Source organism: Anas acuta, chromosome 4 (genome assembly GCF_963932015.1).
Source record: "Anas acuta chromosome 4, bAnaAcu1.1, whole genome shotgun sequence".
In the NCBI taxonomy this organism is placed as follows: Eukaryota; Metazoa; Chordata; class Aves; order Anseriformes; family Anatidae; genus Anas; species Anas acuta.
Window position 1 is genome coordinate 34,327,300 of NC_088982.1, and position 19,364 is coordinate 34,346,663.

At 41.0% G+C, this 19,364-nt stretch overlaps 1 protein-coding gene across 3 annotated transcripts in view; it reads right to left on the bottom strand.

The window, feature by feature from the left end:
* ANKRD50 (ankyrin repeat domain containing 50) overlaps positions 1-19,364 on the bottom strand; it is a 62,949-nt gene that overhangs the window by 36,096 nt on the left and 7,489 nt on the right. The window contains exons 1-2 of one of the 3 annotated variants that reach the window (XM_068680680.1): positions 5,586-5,745; positions 3,601-4,890 (exon numbers count right to left, since the gene is read on the bottom strand). In XM_068680680.1, the coding sequence (XP_068536781.1) occupies positions 3,601-4,079 (479 nt within the window). In that variant the 5' untranslated portion in view covers positions 4,080-4,890; positions 5,586-5,745. Of the gene's footprint in view, positions 1-3,600; positions 4,891-5,535; positions 5,746-19,364 lie in introns of those variants that run through there. The other 2 variants (XM_068680681.1, XM_068680682.1) reach the window with 2 other exon arrangements.

Sequence of the window (19,364 nt, forward strand, 5' to 3'; positions counted from 1 at the left end):
GGCTGGAAAAGAAATCACTACGTGGTATAAACTGGTTCAACGCTTCCAGTCCGGTCCACTTTCTGGGCTGTGAATTGACCGAGCTCTGCCTTCCACCACCAGCCCTAGCCACAGCCCCACGAGGCAGATGTGCCTTCCCCTCGCTGCCTGGAGCAGTCTAACGCCATTCTCTTTTTCCAAAAAATATAAACCAAGACCTTAAATTTAGACAAGTTTAAATAGCTTCATGGTTTGTATCTGACTTCCTCTACTTCCTCGTGGCCCTGGATAACTGACAGCTGCCTGTGTTCCTTCCAGTCGCTGGCAGAATGACCTTGTTCCAACAAAACTGAAAACAACCCGCATTCACAACCTAGCCTGGCAAAATTCAGGTTATTCTGGTTATGATTTTTCTATTTAAATGAGGAAGAATAGCCTAATAGACCTTTTTCTATTAAATGTTTTACACATTTTTCATCTGTCTTTTGGAGTATGTATCATACTTGGCCGTTTCCTTTATACTTTTCTGCTTAGTTTTCACCTAAAATTTGAATGTGAGGCTTCATTGCTCTGCCTTATGTTTAAGACTGCTTTCTGCTCCAGAACAGCATGGCTGGAGAAGAGAAGTGGCTCAGAAGCAGTGCCATAACAGCACTTCTTTCACTCAGCTGTCGGCAGCCAGAAATGCTAAATACACTTGTATGTAGCACACCTTCCAGGTCCGCAATTCTGCAAGATCTGACCCTGAAAGAATTTTTAGGGCAATTCAAGGTTATAAATAGGTGAGAAAATTTTAAGAGAAGACATTCAAATAGGAAGAGAAAAGTCCTAACTCTCTGGGTAATCACTTGCACATGTACTGCTATGACTGCAAGGGTTGCTGAAAACTTGTTTAAAATATTCTTCCTGAAAAGATTCACTCTTTTGACCAATGCATGTTACGTTGCATAAACTGACACTTTACAAGGCACCGTAAAGTTCTTCTTTCTCACTATTTCTAGGACAATTAACACAAAGACCAGAACAGTGTAAACTTGTTCAGCTCTTCTAACGCCAAGGCTTTCCATTTTAGGCCATGAACGTGTAGCAGGGCCTGGAGCAGCCGTGCAAAGCAAAGGAAAAAAAACGACAGTGCCTTTCAAGAAAGGTCTGTCCCATCTTCTGCTGAATAAAGAAAATTAAAATAAGGTGAAAATCAATGGAGCATTGAGGTGGGGGTTTTATACTGTTTCAGGGCCTTTGCACAGTGTGAAAGGCAATCAGCTGACTTAATTCTTCCTAAAACTCATTTCCCATTGCAACAACTTAAATTTAACAGGAAGCCTATAAAACCACACCAGGCTAGAATGCTCCCTGACAGGTCTTTGGAATCATGAAAAATTCTTACTTATAGCTTTAGTAAGCATTTTTTCCCTGCTTTATCTATTAACAAAAGCTCCATTAAAAAGCAATCAAGGCATTTGAGGGCGAGGTGGTGTCACCAAGATCCTCATGTCTGTGGACAGCGGCTGCAGCAGAACAAGCTGGCGGTGCTGCTGTCAACAGCCACCTCCTGGTCCCTTGCCACAGCGCTGAAAACTTCAATTGCCAGGAAAGCATCTTGTCTCTAACACCTCATCTCCCTTAAATCTGAAATAGGAAGATAAACACCAGCTACCACAGCTGCTTTGGAGAGCAGGGGATCAGGGCAGGTGGGCAACACTGGAGTACAGGAAGGGCCATAAATAAATAAAGAGAAATCCTTGATCAAAGCTGATGTACTACATTGCAAGTATTTTTAGCCTAACAGTAAGAGTTCACAATCACTGCCCCAAAATTTGAGAGAGGAGATAATGGTACCGAACGTTGACATCTCATTTCTCCAGTACAAACCCAAGAATCCCATATAAACACCTAAATACTGAAACAGCTTGTCATTAAACCCTGCATTCATAAAGCAGTCTTATCTAAAAAGGTCTGACTTGCAATTATCTTTTATATTTCTATATTGCATTTTTGTCTAAAGACATTTCTTAACTCCTGTTCTTCAGAGCAAAACAGTCGGGTTTAGAGCAGAGGCAAGATTCAGGCTCTTAGACAGAATTTGCTCTAAATTAGTAAGATTTCTTTGTAATAGACTTTTAAATGTAAACAGGCTCTTATTCACCAGATTAATCCACTTCCATGATTTTAAAAGACTGCCTAAAGCTAGACAGAGAGTCTGCTATTCTGTTTATAGACACCTAATTTCACCCCATTTTTAGTCATTAGAGATTGAGAGGGCTTAACACTTCTGAAATGAGGGCCTTAATAGCTGTTAGAAGTTGCATCTTCACTTAGCAACAAACAAAAAAATCCAGAAATAGTCTCACTTTGGTCTACTTGTTTTGCTTTTAAGACACTACACTGAAAACAATGTAGACCCGCATCCTGTTTATTTACCAGACAAGGATATCACAGCCACCTGAACTGGAAGGTTCTTTTCCAAACCATGACAGTATGATCAAGTGCTACAGTCCAACTTCAGTGTTTGTTTACCCAGCCTTAGTAGACAGGAAAAATATAAAAGGAGACGGGATTTCTTTTTTATACGATGAACATCATTCAGTAAAACCTTAAGCACCACAGAAAGTTAAGTCACTTTGCAACAGTAAAGAAGGTCAGTTTAACTAACAACCCAGGAAAGTTTCACACCACCAGCAAAACCAGTAGAAGCTAGAGATTGCTAGAGACAATCCTTGTCCTTTCTGAATGTTCCTTCATAGTGACCCAAAGGAATAAGTTACTGATAAGACACATGCTTGTGAATACCACGCTCAAGATGGCAGGCTCTTTTAAGGAATCTACAGATATACATGCTTATATACACCATCACTAGTACCCTCAGAGAAATGCAACTCTCAATGACATACTGAAAAGACTCTGGTTTGTTAGGGAGCACTACATAGTATGTATTTTGCTTCATTTTAGCTGACAAACCTTCTAAGGGGCAGGATGGACCCTCTTGATGAGTTTCTGATCCACTCAATACTTTTATTTTTGTGTAAGTAGTGATAAAGCCTTGGCAAATCCATCCACATTGTGAGAAGTAACACCAGGAGTTAATGGACATTTTCCTACTGCATATTTTTAGACAAAGATAAAACTGGTGTGCTGGATCAGACCCAGAGATCCATTAGTCCAGTTTCCTCTTTGTCAGAGGACAGTACTGGAAGCTTTACAGAGGGTCCTGAAAGGTCTGTTTCAGGTCTATGAAGACAACTATGAAGACCTTTATGGCACACGAAGGCCACTGACTTCATCCTACCTGTATCCAAGCTGTCATCCGCTCTTTGGACAATTACTTCAAAGTCTTTCCAAACCCCAGTTACAACTGAGGATATCATTATACAAATGTAAATAAATTCACTATTAATAGTAAACTTTGTTTAAAAAGAAAACATTTATTTATGTCAGCTATAAGGACAAACTTCATTTTTTTCCACAGTGGGTGTGAAAGCTCTGAGAGTAATTCATAGAGATAACAAGCCAAGAGACAAACCATCTATATCGTAGACTCTTTGGAAGCAAAACCTAAATAGAAAACAGTATTGCTTTTTATTTGGGTTTTACTTTGGGTAGGGTTTTCTTGTTTGTTTTTACCTTTTAAATGCTTCAGCAGGGTTCCTCTCACATTCCCCCGGTTGTAAGAGACTTTGAATGGCAGGATCTCTTAGTTTGTCCTCATATCCCTGGATCAGTCCACTGCGGCAGATTTGTGCAACTAAACCTCTAATGAACCCTCCAACACAGAGCGTGTCAGAGTCTTGGGCCCTGCAGAAATGGAAGGCTAGAGCTTGACGATGTAAGCCTCTTTGCAGGTTTGCAGGTGAGCTTGGCCACAGTAACTCAGTACAGAGGGCTGTCTTCCCACTACCAGGCCCTCCTACCAACAATACACCCCAGGCAGCTCCTTTCCCAGAGACAACACCGGTATTATTCCCAGAATTTGCTACAAGAGATGGTTTGTTGGCAGCACTACTGCTGCAGTTAGCTTTCTCCTGGAGGCAGTGCTGAAGCTTGTGGAAAACCCACTCCCTACAGTAAAACTGCTTTCCCTGCAGCAAGCTGGTTTGAGCCATTTTATAAAGCTTCTTCTCTTGGACTTGTCATAAGCAGCAGTACACCTTCAACACCTGAGCACAAGGAGAAACGCGTTCATCTTGCACAGAAGGGTCTTCTGCACAGAACTTGACAGAGGTTAAGGTAATCAGTTAACCTTCCTCGTGAAACTAAACAGCCTCTTCCCGGAAAGGGTGTCACTCCATTTGGATGCTTTATTATGATTAGCATAACACAATCACAGTTCAGCTGACATCATGAAGCAGCGTCTGATACCAGCGCTCAACAATACTTCTCCTATGGCTCAAAAGTCCACACAGCTCCATGACTACATCTGTAGTTTATGCAGTTGTGTATGTTCCCAGTGTACGGGGGAGACAATACATCTGGAAAAACTGAGGCAAAGCCAGCTTTTCAGTATACACTAAGTGCCTTTCAACTCTAGGCATTAATCTCTCTGGATGTAAATCCAGAAAAAGCTGTCCATAATAAAGCGTTCCTTCTGGGAATTTTATACAGAAAGTGATTTTTCTTCAGAGTACTATATACACATCCCAAACACGCGGATATGTGCTATTTACTGAGAAATGGTCAGTTTGGACAGAGAACTTTGCAGGCAGACTTCGTACATCTGGGCAAGTGTCTGAGAAGTGCTTCGGATTATGGTTTCTTATGCGGTACAGATGACAGGAAAAGAAGCGCGTTTACAACTTCTTATTTCAGTACGTTCATTCGTAAGTGTCTCCGTCGGGAACCGGGATTCTTACTGAACCTGTTCTCAGGTATCTCAATCGCAAGATGTCAGGAGAGACAACATCATCCCCTAGAGCCCTGAAATAAAGGAGACAGCACTTTTAACCCTACGTGCAAGCCGGAATTCAGTCAATCGCAAAGCAGACAACAAAGAGTAAAGTCAATAGCTATTACTCCTTCTATTAAATTAATCCAAAAATGATCTTTTAAAGAGCATCGTTGAAGGGTGCGACTAGCCACGTAGGAACACAACCTCACAAACAATAGATATGACAGCAGCCTCCCGGATCCCGGGAGCCCCGCCGAGCGCACCCCTTTCTCTCTGGCGGGTCCCCCCCAGCCCGGTTTCGCCACCCAGCCCAGCCCAGCCCTCCCCGTGCCCGACCCCCTGCAGCTGGCCCCGGCTCGGGCTGTGCGTGGGGGGGGCTCCTCCACACGCAAGCGCTGCCCACGGCTCCTCGCCTCGCCTCGCACCCGTCTTTGTTCCGTGCTCGCCGGCAGCGGGACACGGGGCACACCCGGGGGCCAGGGCTCTCCCCCACCGCCACCCCGGGGCTCTGCCCGCTCCCTCCCCACCGCCCCAGCCCCGAGGGCACCACCCCGGGCACGCCCCGAGCCGAGCAGCGCAGCCGGGAGCCCCCCGCGCCCGTGCCCCACACCCAGCGCCCCCAAACCCCGCACAAAGCCCCCCCGTTTCCCCGCTGTCACCCCCCGCCCTACAACCTCCGGGCTGTGCCGGAGGTGAGGTGGGGTCCCCGCCGCCTCCCGCTCACCTCCGCCGGCGCCCCCAGCGCGCCCCTCCTCTTCCTCCGGGCCGCCGGGCTCCCGCCCCCCGGGCGCCGCCGTGCCAGGGCCGCGGCCAGCCCCGCTCCGCGGCCGCCTCAGCCCGCCCGTGCGCGCTCCGCGGCGCCTCCTTCACCCCCGCCGCCAGGCACCGCCCCGCGGCCCGCCCCGCAGCCCGCCCCCTGCCCGCCGGCCGGCGGAGAAGTAGTGCTGGGCGGAGGGACACGGCGGCGGGGACGCTGCACCGCCCGCCCCCTCCTCCCGGGAGGGACGTGTCCGTGTGTCCCGTCCCCCGTCCCCCCCTCCCCGCCCGGCGGCGGGACCCTGCCCGCGCGGCCCTGCAGGGGGCGGCAGCGCGGCTCCCGCCGCCGGGGCCTGGCGCCCTGAGGGGAGCGGCGGGGGGCGGAAAATAAATACAGGCGAGGAAACGTTTCAAGTGCAAAAACGGCGAGGGGCGAGAACAATGGGGGTCGGATCACGCGAGGGACACTTGGCTTGGCGTCCCCTCAGCCGTCTCTTTGATGCAAGACCGGCTTTTCTCATTTTTTCTTAACCAAGCGTAGACCTAAACGCTTTTATTTTTTTTTTACTTCTGCCACTCCACTGCCTTTTCTCATTTCGCCCTGAACTGGCCCATTTCAGGCAGGGTTTCAGCATGCAGCCTCCCAAAATGCGTGCAGTGCCAAGCAGTTTGTTGCCCCTCAAGCGAAGTCCCCCCCTTTTCTCCCACCCTGTGCTTAGCCTGAGGCCCATGTTGCTGGCCCATTCCCACCTCATACACTCTTCAATGTAAGAACCACTCCCTCAGACCCCTCAAGGTCCACATCTCCAGTGGTTTTAGCAGGGATGAAACCACCATAAGGTCTTTGCAGTGACCTCCCCCAGGTCCACACCCTGGCCGAAAGTGGGAGCTCCCCTCCATCTTGGCTGCCTGAGGGCGAGGGGGGAAAAGATGTTCATTAAAACGTGACCTCCTGGAGCTGACTGCATTATTTACGATACGGCACTTTCCCCTTAACTTCTTGATCAACGTCTTCGTGGTTACTGAAGAGAGCCTTCGTGTTAGCACAGCTCCGTATGGTTTCATGCACGGGGTAATTAAAGTGTTGTGGAGCCCACACTGTGTCCATGCGATGCTGTGCACTCATGAACTGCCCTTCAAGGAGCGTCCCGGGATTCTTTGTAGGAACAAAATGAAAAATTAAATTCATTTGGTATACTGAAGAGCTTAGAAAAACAAGTCTGCCTACTCCTGAAAACCAGTAGAACAAGTTTGAAGAACCTTTGGAAGCAGTGAATTACAAATTTGCAAAGCAATTGGGAGTGGGGGAGAAACAGAGAATCAGAAGTCAAAAAGTCTTAAAAAAAAAAAAAAAAAAAAAAAAAAAAAAACCACTTTAGGCAAATAGCCTTCTCCATTTTTTTTTTTTTCTTTCCTAGCAGTGCCTAATTTCCAGTGTGAAACAGTGTAGAGGCTACGACTTAGAAAACTGATGCTAATACAAGTTCCAAGAGACTTTGAACTGCAAAATTCCCCCCCTTGTTTTTCTTTTAACAATAAAAGAATAGCAATAGATAACATTCGGAGTGATTAAATTGCAGTTCTGGTCAGTTAAGTTGGCTAGAGACAAAAGAGGTTGACAGTAACAGGAAAAAAAAAAGCAAAACTCAAAACAAACAAAAGCAAGAAATAATTGCAGATTCAGCATCCTAAGAGCCAGATCTTAGGCAACATAAATATTAGACTGCTAGGTGTTCCAGGAAAAAAAAATAATAATTTGAACAATGGTGAAACCCAAGGGAAAATGGAGCTCCCACTTTCCTGACAACCAGGACACAAAGGAAGACCCAATTTACATGAAAAGTTGTCATCAGATTCCACAACATCTGACATGAACATAGCACAGCAGGAAGAATAATAGCATGGTTTGCTAAAATGAGATATTTAAATGTAATCAAGATTGCATTATAGATAATGACTGTAAAACACTAATCTTTCCATGCTAATGTATAAATTCTACAACTGAACAGATGACGGTAATTTGATTTTAGCATGGGACAGAACTCACAATAACTGTCCACACAAAAATAACATGTAGTGCATTTGAGCAAAAACTTCCCTTCAGAATACCAGTTATACAACTAATATGAATATAAATTAGCTGCGGGAGTGGCAAAGGGAAAGAGGCAGAAAGGAGGGAATAAAAGTAGGAAAGAAATGCAGCAGGCCTAGAATGTAATTGCACCCTTATCAGTAGGAGGATTTTTAGTTTTTCTTTCAGAAGAGGGCAAAATATTGCAAGATACAATGTCCTGCACACTTATTTCCAGAAGGATGCATGTCTAAACTAAAGGTGAAGGTTCGTTGTGGCCTTGCATTGACCCCTGACTTACTGTTAGGAAGCAAAAGCATGTAGATACTTGGGGTGATAATAAGAAAAAAAAAAAAAAAAAGATAAAATTTGTTGTAAGGGTTAAAAAATGAGATTGCCATGAAGTAAGCGGCACAGCTCCTTAGGCTGAGAGCTTTCATCTGTACACAAAAGAGTAAGACCCTAAAGTCAACCTTCAAAAGCAAGGAGAGCATTTTGTTATCAAGCCTATTTGCATAGTACCTCCTATTTATAACGTGACAGCCTACATGACATCATCCTGGTGAATTATTATAGCTAAGAGTCAGATATTACTGATACAATTGTGCAATGCTGTAGTTAATGAGACAGTCTCAGGATAAGAACCAAACCTTATTTTGTGGTTTTGTATAACTCAGCTTGACATAGATAGCAAACCAACCATGATATAATTGGGTGCAACCTTGCAGACTCCAAGACTGACAGATAAGACCTAAAACAGACATAAAGAAGATGAAACATATCAAAATTTCCCATCTGAAAAAATACTTTCTCTTCTTGAAGCTTCAGTGGTCTGAGGCTGTAATAACCTTGCTGCTTAAACTGAGCTGCATTTCAGGACCTAGTCTTAAAACACAACATGAGGTTTCTGTCTTGCAGTTTTAGGCGTGATTTTATACTTATCAAATACTAGTTAACACTAAGAACATGAAGATAAACTGTTAGTAAAAAGATGAAGTTCTATCTTTATGGAGTCTATGCCAACTCTGGAAGGTCTAAGGGATGGATTAAACAAAGGTGTGACACTTTCTAAATGACTTGCAGCATCTTTCTTCAGAATGTTCGAAAGGACTGATGATGTGCTTTTCAGTTATTTTGACAGTTAACAGTACAATGCTATTTAGATATGAAAGTTTGTTTTAAGATAACGTAGTCAACCCTGATAGGCAAAGGAACATGATCAGTTGTGATGACAAACATAGGACAAGGCTGATATTTGAAGTCATCAGAATCTGAGTAACCGTATGCATGTTAAAACTTTTGTTTTGTACATGGTTTGGAGCAGCACTGTTGGTTTGTCTGCTTTCTGGTTCATGCATGACTCACACCCGTTACTGGTCCCACAGTCCGGGTGCACACACATCCCGTTCGGGCTGGTGCCAGCTCTGCAGGGCTGCAAATCCTGGGGAATCTCGTAAAGTCTCTGGTAAAGCTTTCGGTAGACAGCCATTCACATCCAAAAATAAATGTTTTTTTATGGGTGGGCCCGAGGCACCATTGTCGACTTAAACACGCAGCAGTCATTTTAACTACTTTTCTGACTTTAACTTACTGGTTTTCATGCATAATTATGTATAAATTCAGCTACTTTATTTCTCTGACAGGTAAAATTAGTGAAGTTGATGGTAAATAAAGATAGTGCAGACTTAATGTAATGTGAGAAAATTAACATAAGAAACATGTTATAATTTCCCAAGCAAATAGTGGAAGCCTTATCACATGAAATGCTTAGGCAAAGACATGAGTGCATAATTTCTATAATGCTGACGTTTAGGTCCCAGTTCAAAACCTACCTGGAGTGAGAGGTTCTTTCATCTTAGGCCTCACAGTATCGCAAAATTTCTCCACAGAACAGCCTGGAAGCCCTGTGTGTGGGAGGCTTGTGTTCAACCTGACACCCACTGTCATGTCTGTGGGTCCCCTACGGCAGGGCTGCTGCTCCACTGGTGGCTTCTCAGCCTGCAGAGGTGCCTGGGGTTATTCTGTCTCTCCCACGCAGAGATCTGCATGTCTCCTTATTGAACTCTGAGGCTGTTGCTGTTCTGGTTTTGAACTTCAGCAAGGTCCCTGTGGATTGAAGCTCTGCTATTTGCCATGCCAGCTACTCCTCCTACATACTACAGGGATATCCACAGGCTCACTAGTGGTGTGCCCTGCATCATTATTACCCAGGCTAGCAATGCATATGCTGGAAATCATCAGCCCTTGCTATCAAGCTTGGAGCCCCTTGCTAGGCACCAGCTGCCAAATGGATGATGCCAGTCATCAACCAAGTGGGATAGGCTTGTTTTCAACCCTCCAAACAGCCTGTTCCTCCAGTCCATGCTTCCTCAGCTCCTTCATGAGAATGCTGCAGGGGATGTCAAAAGCCTTTGACACTGCAGTCACTATTTCCTGATCATCCGCAGAGCCAGCCATAATCAGTTATACTGGTAAAGCACAAATAGCCTACTGACTACTTGGAAATGAAATCCAAGTGCTTCACGATGTCCTCAAATTGTGGTGAAGTTGATCACATTGTTCCCTGGATCCTCCTTGTTGCCTTTTTAAAGAAGATAACTAGAAAAAATAGCATTATAGATTGAATTATCAGGGACTTTCCCTGATCACTGCAGTTTTCAACAGATAAAGGTAATAGTGTTATTTTACGTAAGAATATAGCTAGGAAGTACATTAGTTCCTTTCATTTCCTTCCTCAAGCCTTCCTCATTACCCAGTAATTTGGGTAGGAGTACTATCTATCCCATCTTTTCAAACAGGATCACTGTGAACAAAAGATGCAAGAATGATCGAGCTGAAGTGAAATTAAACAAAAGATCCTGGACACGATAATGCAGAGGTTCAAACACTTGAATGGGAGAGGAAAGAGATGTATTCTTATTCCTTCTGAAAAGGAAATTGTTCCCACTTCCAGGCTGGCATCATTAGTTTCTAGGTTATTATAGAGCTGCTGTACTTTGAAAGGCAAATTAGATTTGATGCAGACAGGTCAGGATCCATGCCCCCTTTAAAATGCAGGATCTGTTCTGTAGCCATCAAAAAAGGAGAGAAGGAAGCTTGCGTACATGTAACCCTTGTGAAAGTACATGCATGCACAGAATACCCCAGTGATGGTGGGGGTCACTTCATAGCTCAAGAACAGCGCCAAGACAAGCTCAAACTGCTGTGCTGCCAATGCTGCCAAGACTATACAGCAAGGTACAGCAGCAGCATTGCAGGTATAATTATACGAATAGCTAGTACTCTGGGTATCACAGAATCATCTAGGTTGGAAGAGACCTCCAAGATCACCCAGTCCAACCTCTGACCTAACACTAAGAAGTCCTCCACTAAACCATATCACTAAGCTCTACATCTAAATGTCTTAATGTCTTTTATCTTTAGTATCTCAGTTATAACTGCACGATACAATCATCCTACTAGTGCAATTGCTCATCAGTGCTACACTGTGGGAAAAAAAAAAAAAGCTCCTCCAGATGGCTGTTTGTGATGGAAACCCAGTTTCAAGGCTCTGAAGTGCTTCTGTAGTAGCCTTTCTCTTCCTCTCTTGACATGAGATCACCATCGTCCCAAATTAGGCATGGGGATTGCACACTAAACTTAACTGATGTGCTGGGAGACACTTTTATGCCTCTTTGGCAAAACCCCAACAGCTTTCTATGTTGCTGCAGCATCTTTTTAATATCCAAATATGCTCATACACAGCCATAGGAAGAGATGAATCTTCTGTTTAATTATTGATATTCAACCTCTGATCCTTACTGGGCTTGGGTTTGGCTGGTTGTCCGGACAATACATTACAATTTTTAGGCAGCTAACAAAAATACTCCAGAACTGTGACTTTGAGTCTAAGAAAAGCATGTTAATGTAATGCTCTGTGTCTGCCCTGCCTGTGCCATTCTGACCTCAGTTGTAGTGTGCACAGGGGTAGGAACATACTCCAGCTTCCTCCTACCATAGAGTAGCATGTAACCCAATATTTGTGCAATGTGAATTCTGATGTAACATTACCATCCTATTTAATAACAGTTGACAGCACAAGGTCAGTCAAAATTAATAATTAAGTATAATATTCTGGAAAACAGGTGCTTCAGTAGATAACTAGTTCTGCTGCATGAAAATACATGAGGAGCTGCAATGAATTTAAATATCTTACATGATGGTATGAAAGTGTCTATGGAACAAAAAGAAAAATCCATGAGCAGTAAGCCATAAAACTAAATCAAGAAAGTGACCTGATGTGAGTTGGACCAGAAATATATGCATCAAAAAAATTTTTAGACTATGCATGAAAAAAGATAACCAGATGTCTAAGGATAAGAAATATGTAAATGAAGAATTAGAATTATTACAGTAACAGAAGAATTTATGCTGAAGCAAGATTTCATATGAACTTAGCAAAATTTAAGTATTTATGTGGGAAATAAGCTTTAAGCACTGGGAATGTGTGTAGTTTATGCTCTTACTATATGTTCCTCATGTAATCTCACTGCTTTCTTCAGTGTCTGAACGCTTGCCCTGACCCGCTCTGTGATCTTGAGCAACTCGTGTAACCTTATCCGCTTCTGTTTCCCTGTCGGTGCAATAGGATAGTAAATCTTTCCTATCTCCCCTTTTATGCCTGCTGTGCCTGGCCAAATTTCAACCTAAAGCAAGATTTACCAAAATATTTTGTACTGCAAGGTAGCGTTCCTCTAACTGGCTAAGTTTGGCTGAAGTGACATTGAATCAGTGTGAGCTATGCAGACTAAACCATAAGCAATAAGTAACCAAAATACTTCTTGCTGTATTGGCTCTTGCAAATCTCTGCCCTGTGCTCACTGTGTGAGAAGTCATGCTGATACACTCTATAGTCAATCTAACTCATTTCTCTCAATGTAGTTTACCCTGTTGCGAGACCATTTCTTGGTATTTGTGAATTCATGCATTTTATACGCTGTTCTGCAATCCTTGTGGAGGCAAACTGCCCATTTGACAGAATCTCCCAGGTCACTAAGCACTCGCTGCTGGACTTGCTGTATTAAACCCTAAGCACTTCTGCTATTCTTCCGAATTTGTTCGTGCTCCACAGATCCTCATTTTTCTCCTGAGTGAGAAAATTACAGGATTTTGCCTGTCCTTTTAAACTTTGCCTGGATGGGGATCATCCAGCTCCATCTGACATGGGATGGGTAATTCTGCGATTTGTTTCAATGGCTACAACTAGCTCTATCAAATAGAAGTTCATCTGTAACTCTGGAAGCTGAGCTTACCAGCATTCTGGAATATATGGAATGTTAAGGAATAAAGTTGGACATAATTGCATAAGGCATCCTTAAAAACCTTTTTCTTATGAGCAGACAAGTACTAAAGCACATACAACAGCTCAGTGTTCCCAGGATCAGGAGGGAAGGTGGTAAAACAGTGCTGCAGCATCCATAGCTGCACTGAAGTCTTTTTTGAAAAGTTATACCTGCTGCTTGTATAATTATTTATATTAATGTTGTAAGCATAAACATAATCAGCATAATTCTAAAAAAAAATTCATCTAGGCCACTACAGTGTTATAGACACTCAGTGAATGAAGTTGTTCATGACAAATTGTAATCAACAGGGCTAAAGATACAAGAGATTTTGGAGCTGTTTTGCTGCATCTATGAAATCACTTGATTAGTCCTTTTCTAAAAGACTTCTGAGCACAGAAAATATATAGTAAGATTATGAATTTTTAAAGCATGTTTTGGATAAGTTTGCTTAGATTAATTACAGATTTTTGGATCCAGAAGGGGAAGCTAAAATATGTTCCTAGAAGTATGCTTTTAGACTTTGAAAATAAAATAAGATAAATTAATGTTGATTGAAAGAAGCTTTTGCATTTAGTGTGGAAATGAATTTTAGTCTGATCACACATCTCCTTTGATAACCATAATTTTATTCACTTTCCCTAAATAAGAAACTATTTTCCACCTCCCATTTTAATGTAGTTTAAAAATCCCAAATAATTCATCTATAAAAGGAATAAAAAGTAAAAAAAAAAAAGTAAAAATCAAATTGTTTTCTTATTCAACCATTCAGAACTTTATATGCATATTGGAAGAGAAGGTTTAGTTGCTTTGACATAACTTTTCTGCTTTCTTTTTCCCACCATGACAAAAAACAGTGTTTTATGGGCTAAATTTTACCTGCCAAACACAGAAATTGCATGGTTTACTTATAACTTTACAAGCTGAAGGTAAGTCAGGAGAAACTCATCAGGTACCTAAAACTGAACAGAAAGGTGAAGTTAAATTGAAGTTAAAAATTGATTCAGGGCAGATACTAAATATGGTTATTAAATATTTCTTCACAAATTCACAAATAATTGTTCTAAAAAGGAAAATGCCTGCAGACATGTAGATGCTATCAGTTAAGATGCAGACATAGCTATAGAAAACACTACAGCATGTAACAGAAGAGGCAGAAGCAGTGCTAAGAATATTCTTCTCTTCACCTCTAAAGCGTGCAGTAAGCTACTGCAAATTCAGAGAAGCTAACAACCCCAACAGCTTCCACAAATACCCTTTTACACCGCCCTGTGGTAGCTCTTTGCCAGCAAAGAGTGCGAGGACACATTCCTGAATATTTTCTATGATCTCTTACTATTCAACACCTTACCAAATAGCCGGCTTTTTCTCCATTGCATTAGCACACTGTAGAAATGCAAACTGAAGTCAAAATCCAGGCCGCATCTTCACAGCCCAAAGGGTTCAGTTCAGGTTGTTTCTATGAGTGCCTCATCTTCATAAGACCCTGTTAACGCTCTTAGGGAGCAGGCACAGAAATTGAAACCTCAGGAGAGATGACGATCTGGTTTATGACCATGAAATTCTGTCCAAAAATATTAAAGGGTATTTGGATGTGAAGCAAGGTTTGTCTTGTTTTATCTTTCTCTCAAAAGCAGGTCTAGTCAGAAAAAAAATAAAGACTAAAAACCAAAGATAATAGAAACAAATACTTGTTTAAAAGAAAAAAAAACTCATTAATTTGAAGATGCAGTTCTGAAAAATAACACTGGTCTATGCTGAAAATGTCATTAAATTAAGCAGAATACAGTCTGGCCTATTCACCTCTTGTAGCTGGGTTCCTGTGATCCTGAACCTGCAGGTAAACAGAAAAAAAAAGGAAAAAGCATAAAGCCCATTTTGTTATAGTCATAACTAACAAGGGGCAAAAGACAAATTGCCTTTATTTTGCAGGCTTTATTGAGTCTCAGCAAGAGGAGTCCAGTACCTTTGTGCTGGTTATGACACATTAAGAGATGGCACATAGGACCTTGAAGCTGAGGATTTAGCAGAAGAAATAATGGAAGGATTTAAATGGATTAAGTGTGTGATGGGACTCAGGCAGAAGGAGGTGGAGATAACTTTAGCTATCTAGTAAACGAGAAGAGGGAGAGATGATAAATGGAGTCCTGAAACCTCCACAGATTAAATTATCTTGGTGGGAGGCAGGTGTGAATTACTGGGGAAGTGTTAGGACTAAAGGGATTTTTTTTGTATTTGCTGGCATAAGATAAGTTCCCATTTATGTGACATGGTCACAGTAGTGCAACTGCTTGGAGCTGTGTATACCCGTATACATGTGTTATCTAAGGACTGGGGAATAATTCTTAACACAAGAAAAGGAACTTCCAGTGTCTCACTAGAGACTCAATGAAGTGAAACAGTAGAGCAGCAGGAAGATTAACTTTGACATACATAGAAAAAAGGTATTAGTCACCATGGTAAAGACAATCTTACTGTAATGGCAAGTAATGAAACTAGTCTGAAGAAAGTTATACAGCAAATAGACAATGCTGCAGTTGTTGCTAGAAATCAATTACACGACCTATTTCTGTATTTGTAACATCAGTGGTTTTGCCATCACGTTGCTACAAGTCTTTCACAACTAATTTTCAAATCTATTTGTGTTTCTCAAGCAGTAAGAAACTGTTTGGATGTGAGCCCATTATAGTGTCTACCCTGTTTTGCTACATTTTTCAGAATATACATGTATTTTCTTCCCATTTAACTTCTAATAGAGTAATCACTATTACCCTTATAGTAACAGGTTAAAATTGGGTTTATCAGAAGTTGAGTCAGATTTTATCAGAAAGGAAAACAAATTCTATGTCTTTCTAATTTAGAACTGCAATTTATGTCCCTCTATTGAGCCCATAGTGCAATTTTCTAATAGAAAACAAAATTGTTTTCCTACTTTGACAAGTGGTCCCAATTTCAGAAATTGCTGATTGAAAGTCAGTGAAATTTTAGTAAAACAGGAAGTTGAAGACACTTTCTACTTTGCAACCATTTAAGAAAAGCAAACAAAGTAGCTGTTTTCTAGGAGTTTTAGTCTTAGACAGGTTCTTTTGCACTGTATTCAGAGCATTATACTCAGTGGAAGAGGATTAAGTGTTTTGTTACTAACTCAGTCTTATTACTGGAGGTAATAGCATTCGTGTGTATCAACTGCTAGACTGCACACAGTTTATAATCCTATTGACATAAACCAAAGTCAGATGTGAGCAGTACACAAGAGCAGCCCTGACCATGACAGCTGTCCCAGCTTTATCAGCCAGCAAAACTGTATGCTTTCATTTAGTAGAAGTATTTATTTCTAATTTCATGCCTTTTTTTTCCTAGGTTTAAGCTGTTCACCCTAGCCATCTGCATGGGCTAGTTATGTTCTTTAGCACTTTGACTGCATTGTCAGAGGGTTACAGCCACTAGCTCTGCTACTGGCAAGCTTGATTTTCGAAACACTCCTTGAGATCCACCCACACCATGAGGAGTACAGCTCCCCAAATGAAATCAATTTATTATTGTGAAACTTAATGATGCTATGGCAATGGGTACTTTTTGAATGTCATAGGTTAGATAGATTAATAAAATGCTTAGAAGGTAGGTGGTTGATACTGGAAAGGCAAAGTGTGTTTGCAGCGTACGTACAGATAATTCCAAAACTTCTAGCCAAATCAAAAGAGATTTGCATCGGTACTTCTAAAGAGAAATAGATTAGTGAACAATGTGCAGTTAAAACAGTTTTAAAGCCAAGCTGATGAGTACAAAATAGTGTAAGTTTTCAGTAAACATTGCATTGCCAGATGCTGAGTTCTCCAATATTGATGCTTGACAGCTCCAATATTATCTCTGTAAATGTAGGATTAGTTATGCAATTCATCTTTGAGAACATTATTAACTGTATTAACATCGTAACTGACTCAATATATCCAGTTCCTAACTACCTCAAAGTCAATGCCTGGTTTTATACATAACATTTGGGTAGGAGACAGGATAACAGGTATGAGTGGAGTTACAATGCGAAGCAAGTATTTTAAGAGCCTGATTTTCCTTAACTTAGCTGAGGCTTGAGATGGAACTGTTTCTAGCTCTGGAAGAGAGCAAGACCCTGATGTAAAGGCAATCCTTTTGTGGGTTCCCCAGAGCAGGGAGCTGCCACTGGGAGAGCACAGCAGCAGCAGCCCTTGCGGGTATGGAGTCAGAACAGTGCATGTATATAATTATATTCATGTTCTGATTATAGAGCCAGATGACTCAAACACATGTTGCTGCTGTTCCTAAGAGCGTAGAAAATTTAGACCACACCAGTCACCACAAAAAAGGTACATGACGACTGTCATTGTGCTGGTTTGTAAGCAAGGCACATTGTCACCTTTATGAAAATCTGCTTCATTAAGAATAACATCAAAGTGACATTTTCATTTCATACTAATGACTGCATAATTATTAATTACAGTAGCTACAGAAGTAAAATCCCAAGGAAGTCTCAGTCATTCTTCACCATTGCCAGGTAGTTTTGGATTGCTTTATTCAGTGGGAAAAATAATCCACCATGATTTTGGGGAAACATTGCATGTAGAAATTTTGCTACTGTCAGTGAATACCCTTCTATGCCAGTCTTTAAAAAAAAATAGAGCATTTATTAAAGTGTTACCACAGCTCAGTTAATTCTAATCATACCTTGCATTATCAATGTTTTGAACATACAGAACAATCAGAAGATTGTTCAACATTGGGCTGAATCCTGCTAAGTAGTAACCATGATTCCCAATTACAGTTGTATATTCTATTATTAATATATTCTGTTACTAATAGCATCTCTGCTAATTTAGTTTTTTTTGCCCTTTTTTTTTTAGATATTTCATTCAACTTGAACAATGAAATAAAACTAGTGTTTTGTTTTCAATGAGTTTCAGATTTGATCTGTGCTCATTACAATTGAAAAGCCTCCTATTAGCAAGTCAAGGTAGAAAGACTGAAATTGCAACCACAGTATAATTTTTACAATACTTTTTTCAAAATGATAGGATACTTTGAAAGTAAGAGCATCTGATGCTTTTCAAATTTGTCTGTTTACATACGCTCTTGCTATTTCTTTGCTCTTTTTGTAGCATTAACAATTATATTCTTAGAGTAGAAGCGAGTAGAGATGGTGTAATTCAATGTTTTCTTTCCATACTGAAGAGCCAAAGACAGAAAAATAAAAGTGGATGAAAAATGGATTAAGCTACACTAATTGTTCTCACTGAAAATAAAGTACCACCATAATGCCATTTTCCAACAAATAATTTGGCATTAAAATTAACATTTTAAAACCACTTTGTGAAATTTTAATTTTTAAGAATGGCAGCTGCAGTCCAAAGTAACCTTCTGATAACTTTCATGCTTCCTCGTATTTTAGATAAAGCATACAGACTATTAAAATATGGTTCTAATTTCCACTCACAGATATAGTGGCAAGTATCTGAGTTCCACCTGTCCTATTGGCCTGCCAGTGCTTTAAAAACTGAACATACGCATAGCAGATCTGGATTTGTATCCTAAATAACAATTTGCATACTTGCATGTGCAGAAACATCTAGCATATGTATGCCTGTTTGCACCAGAGGAAATGTGCAGACAGAAGTTTAATGCATGTTTGCCTACCACACAAAAATATTTGTCCAGCTATGAGAACCCAGGTTATTCTGTGAAGAGATATCTGTACTGAAGATACTCAGGATCATAGCTATAGACACCTATTAATTTGATCTCTAAAGTTGATTTTTTTTTCCATATTAAGTATAAGCATGTATTCATCAATTTGTATATACTAAATATTTTCATACATCAAATTCCACAAATCTATAGTGAAATTTAAAGCCCTTTAAAACTTAAATTGATATTAAATTTGTGCCACCATGGTCTATTGGTCAATACAAATAGGAAAACTTTATGAAATACTTGGTAAAGAAAGAGCATTCATGAGCAAATTTTTGCTTAAGAATGGTTGCCCCTTAACATGCATCAGCTTTGTAAAATTGAAAAATGCTTATGAACCAGCACTCAGAGAACATCAGAACTCCCTAGATATGGTAAACAGATGCTGGTTAGCAAAATTATATCCCTGAAAAATGGTAAGGATATGCACTCCAGTCAGGTATCATACAGCAGTGCAGTTTCAAGAACAAGGACATCTTTAAAAAAAAAAAAAAAGAGGTACTTAAAAGGCTGACTTAAGGAGATAAGTATGCATTTTGGTGGCCAAACACAGGAAAATCTGGAAAGATGTTTTTTGTGGTCGTAAAAAGACCCATAGGACTGCTACAGGGTGTCTGGGAAAGAGCTGTGTATTGAT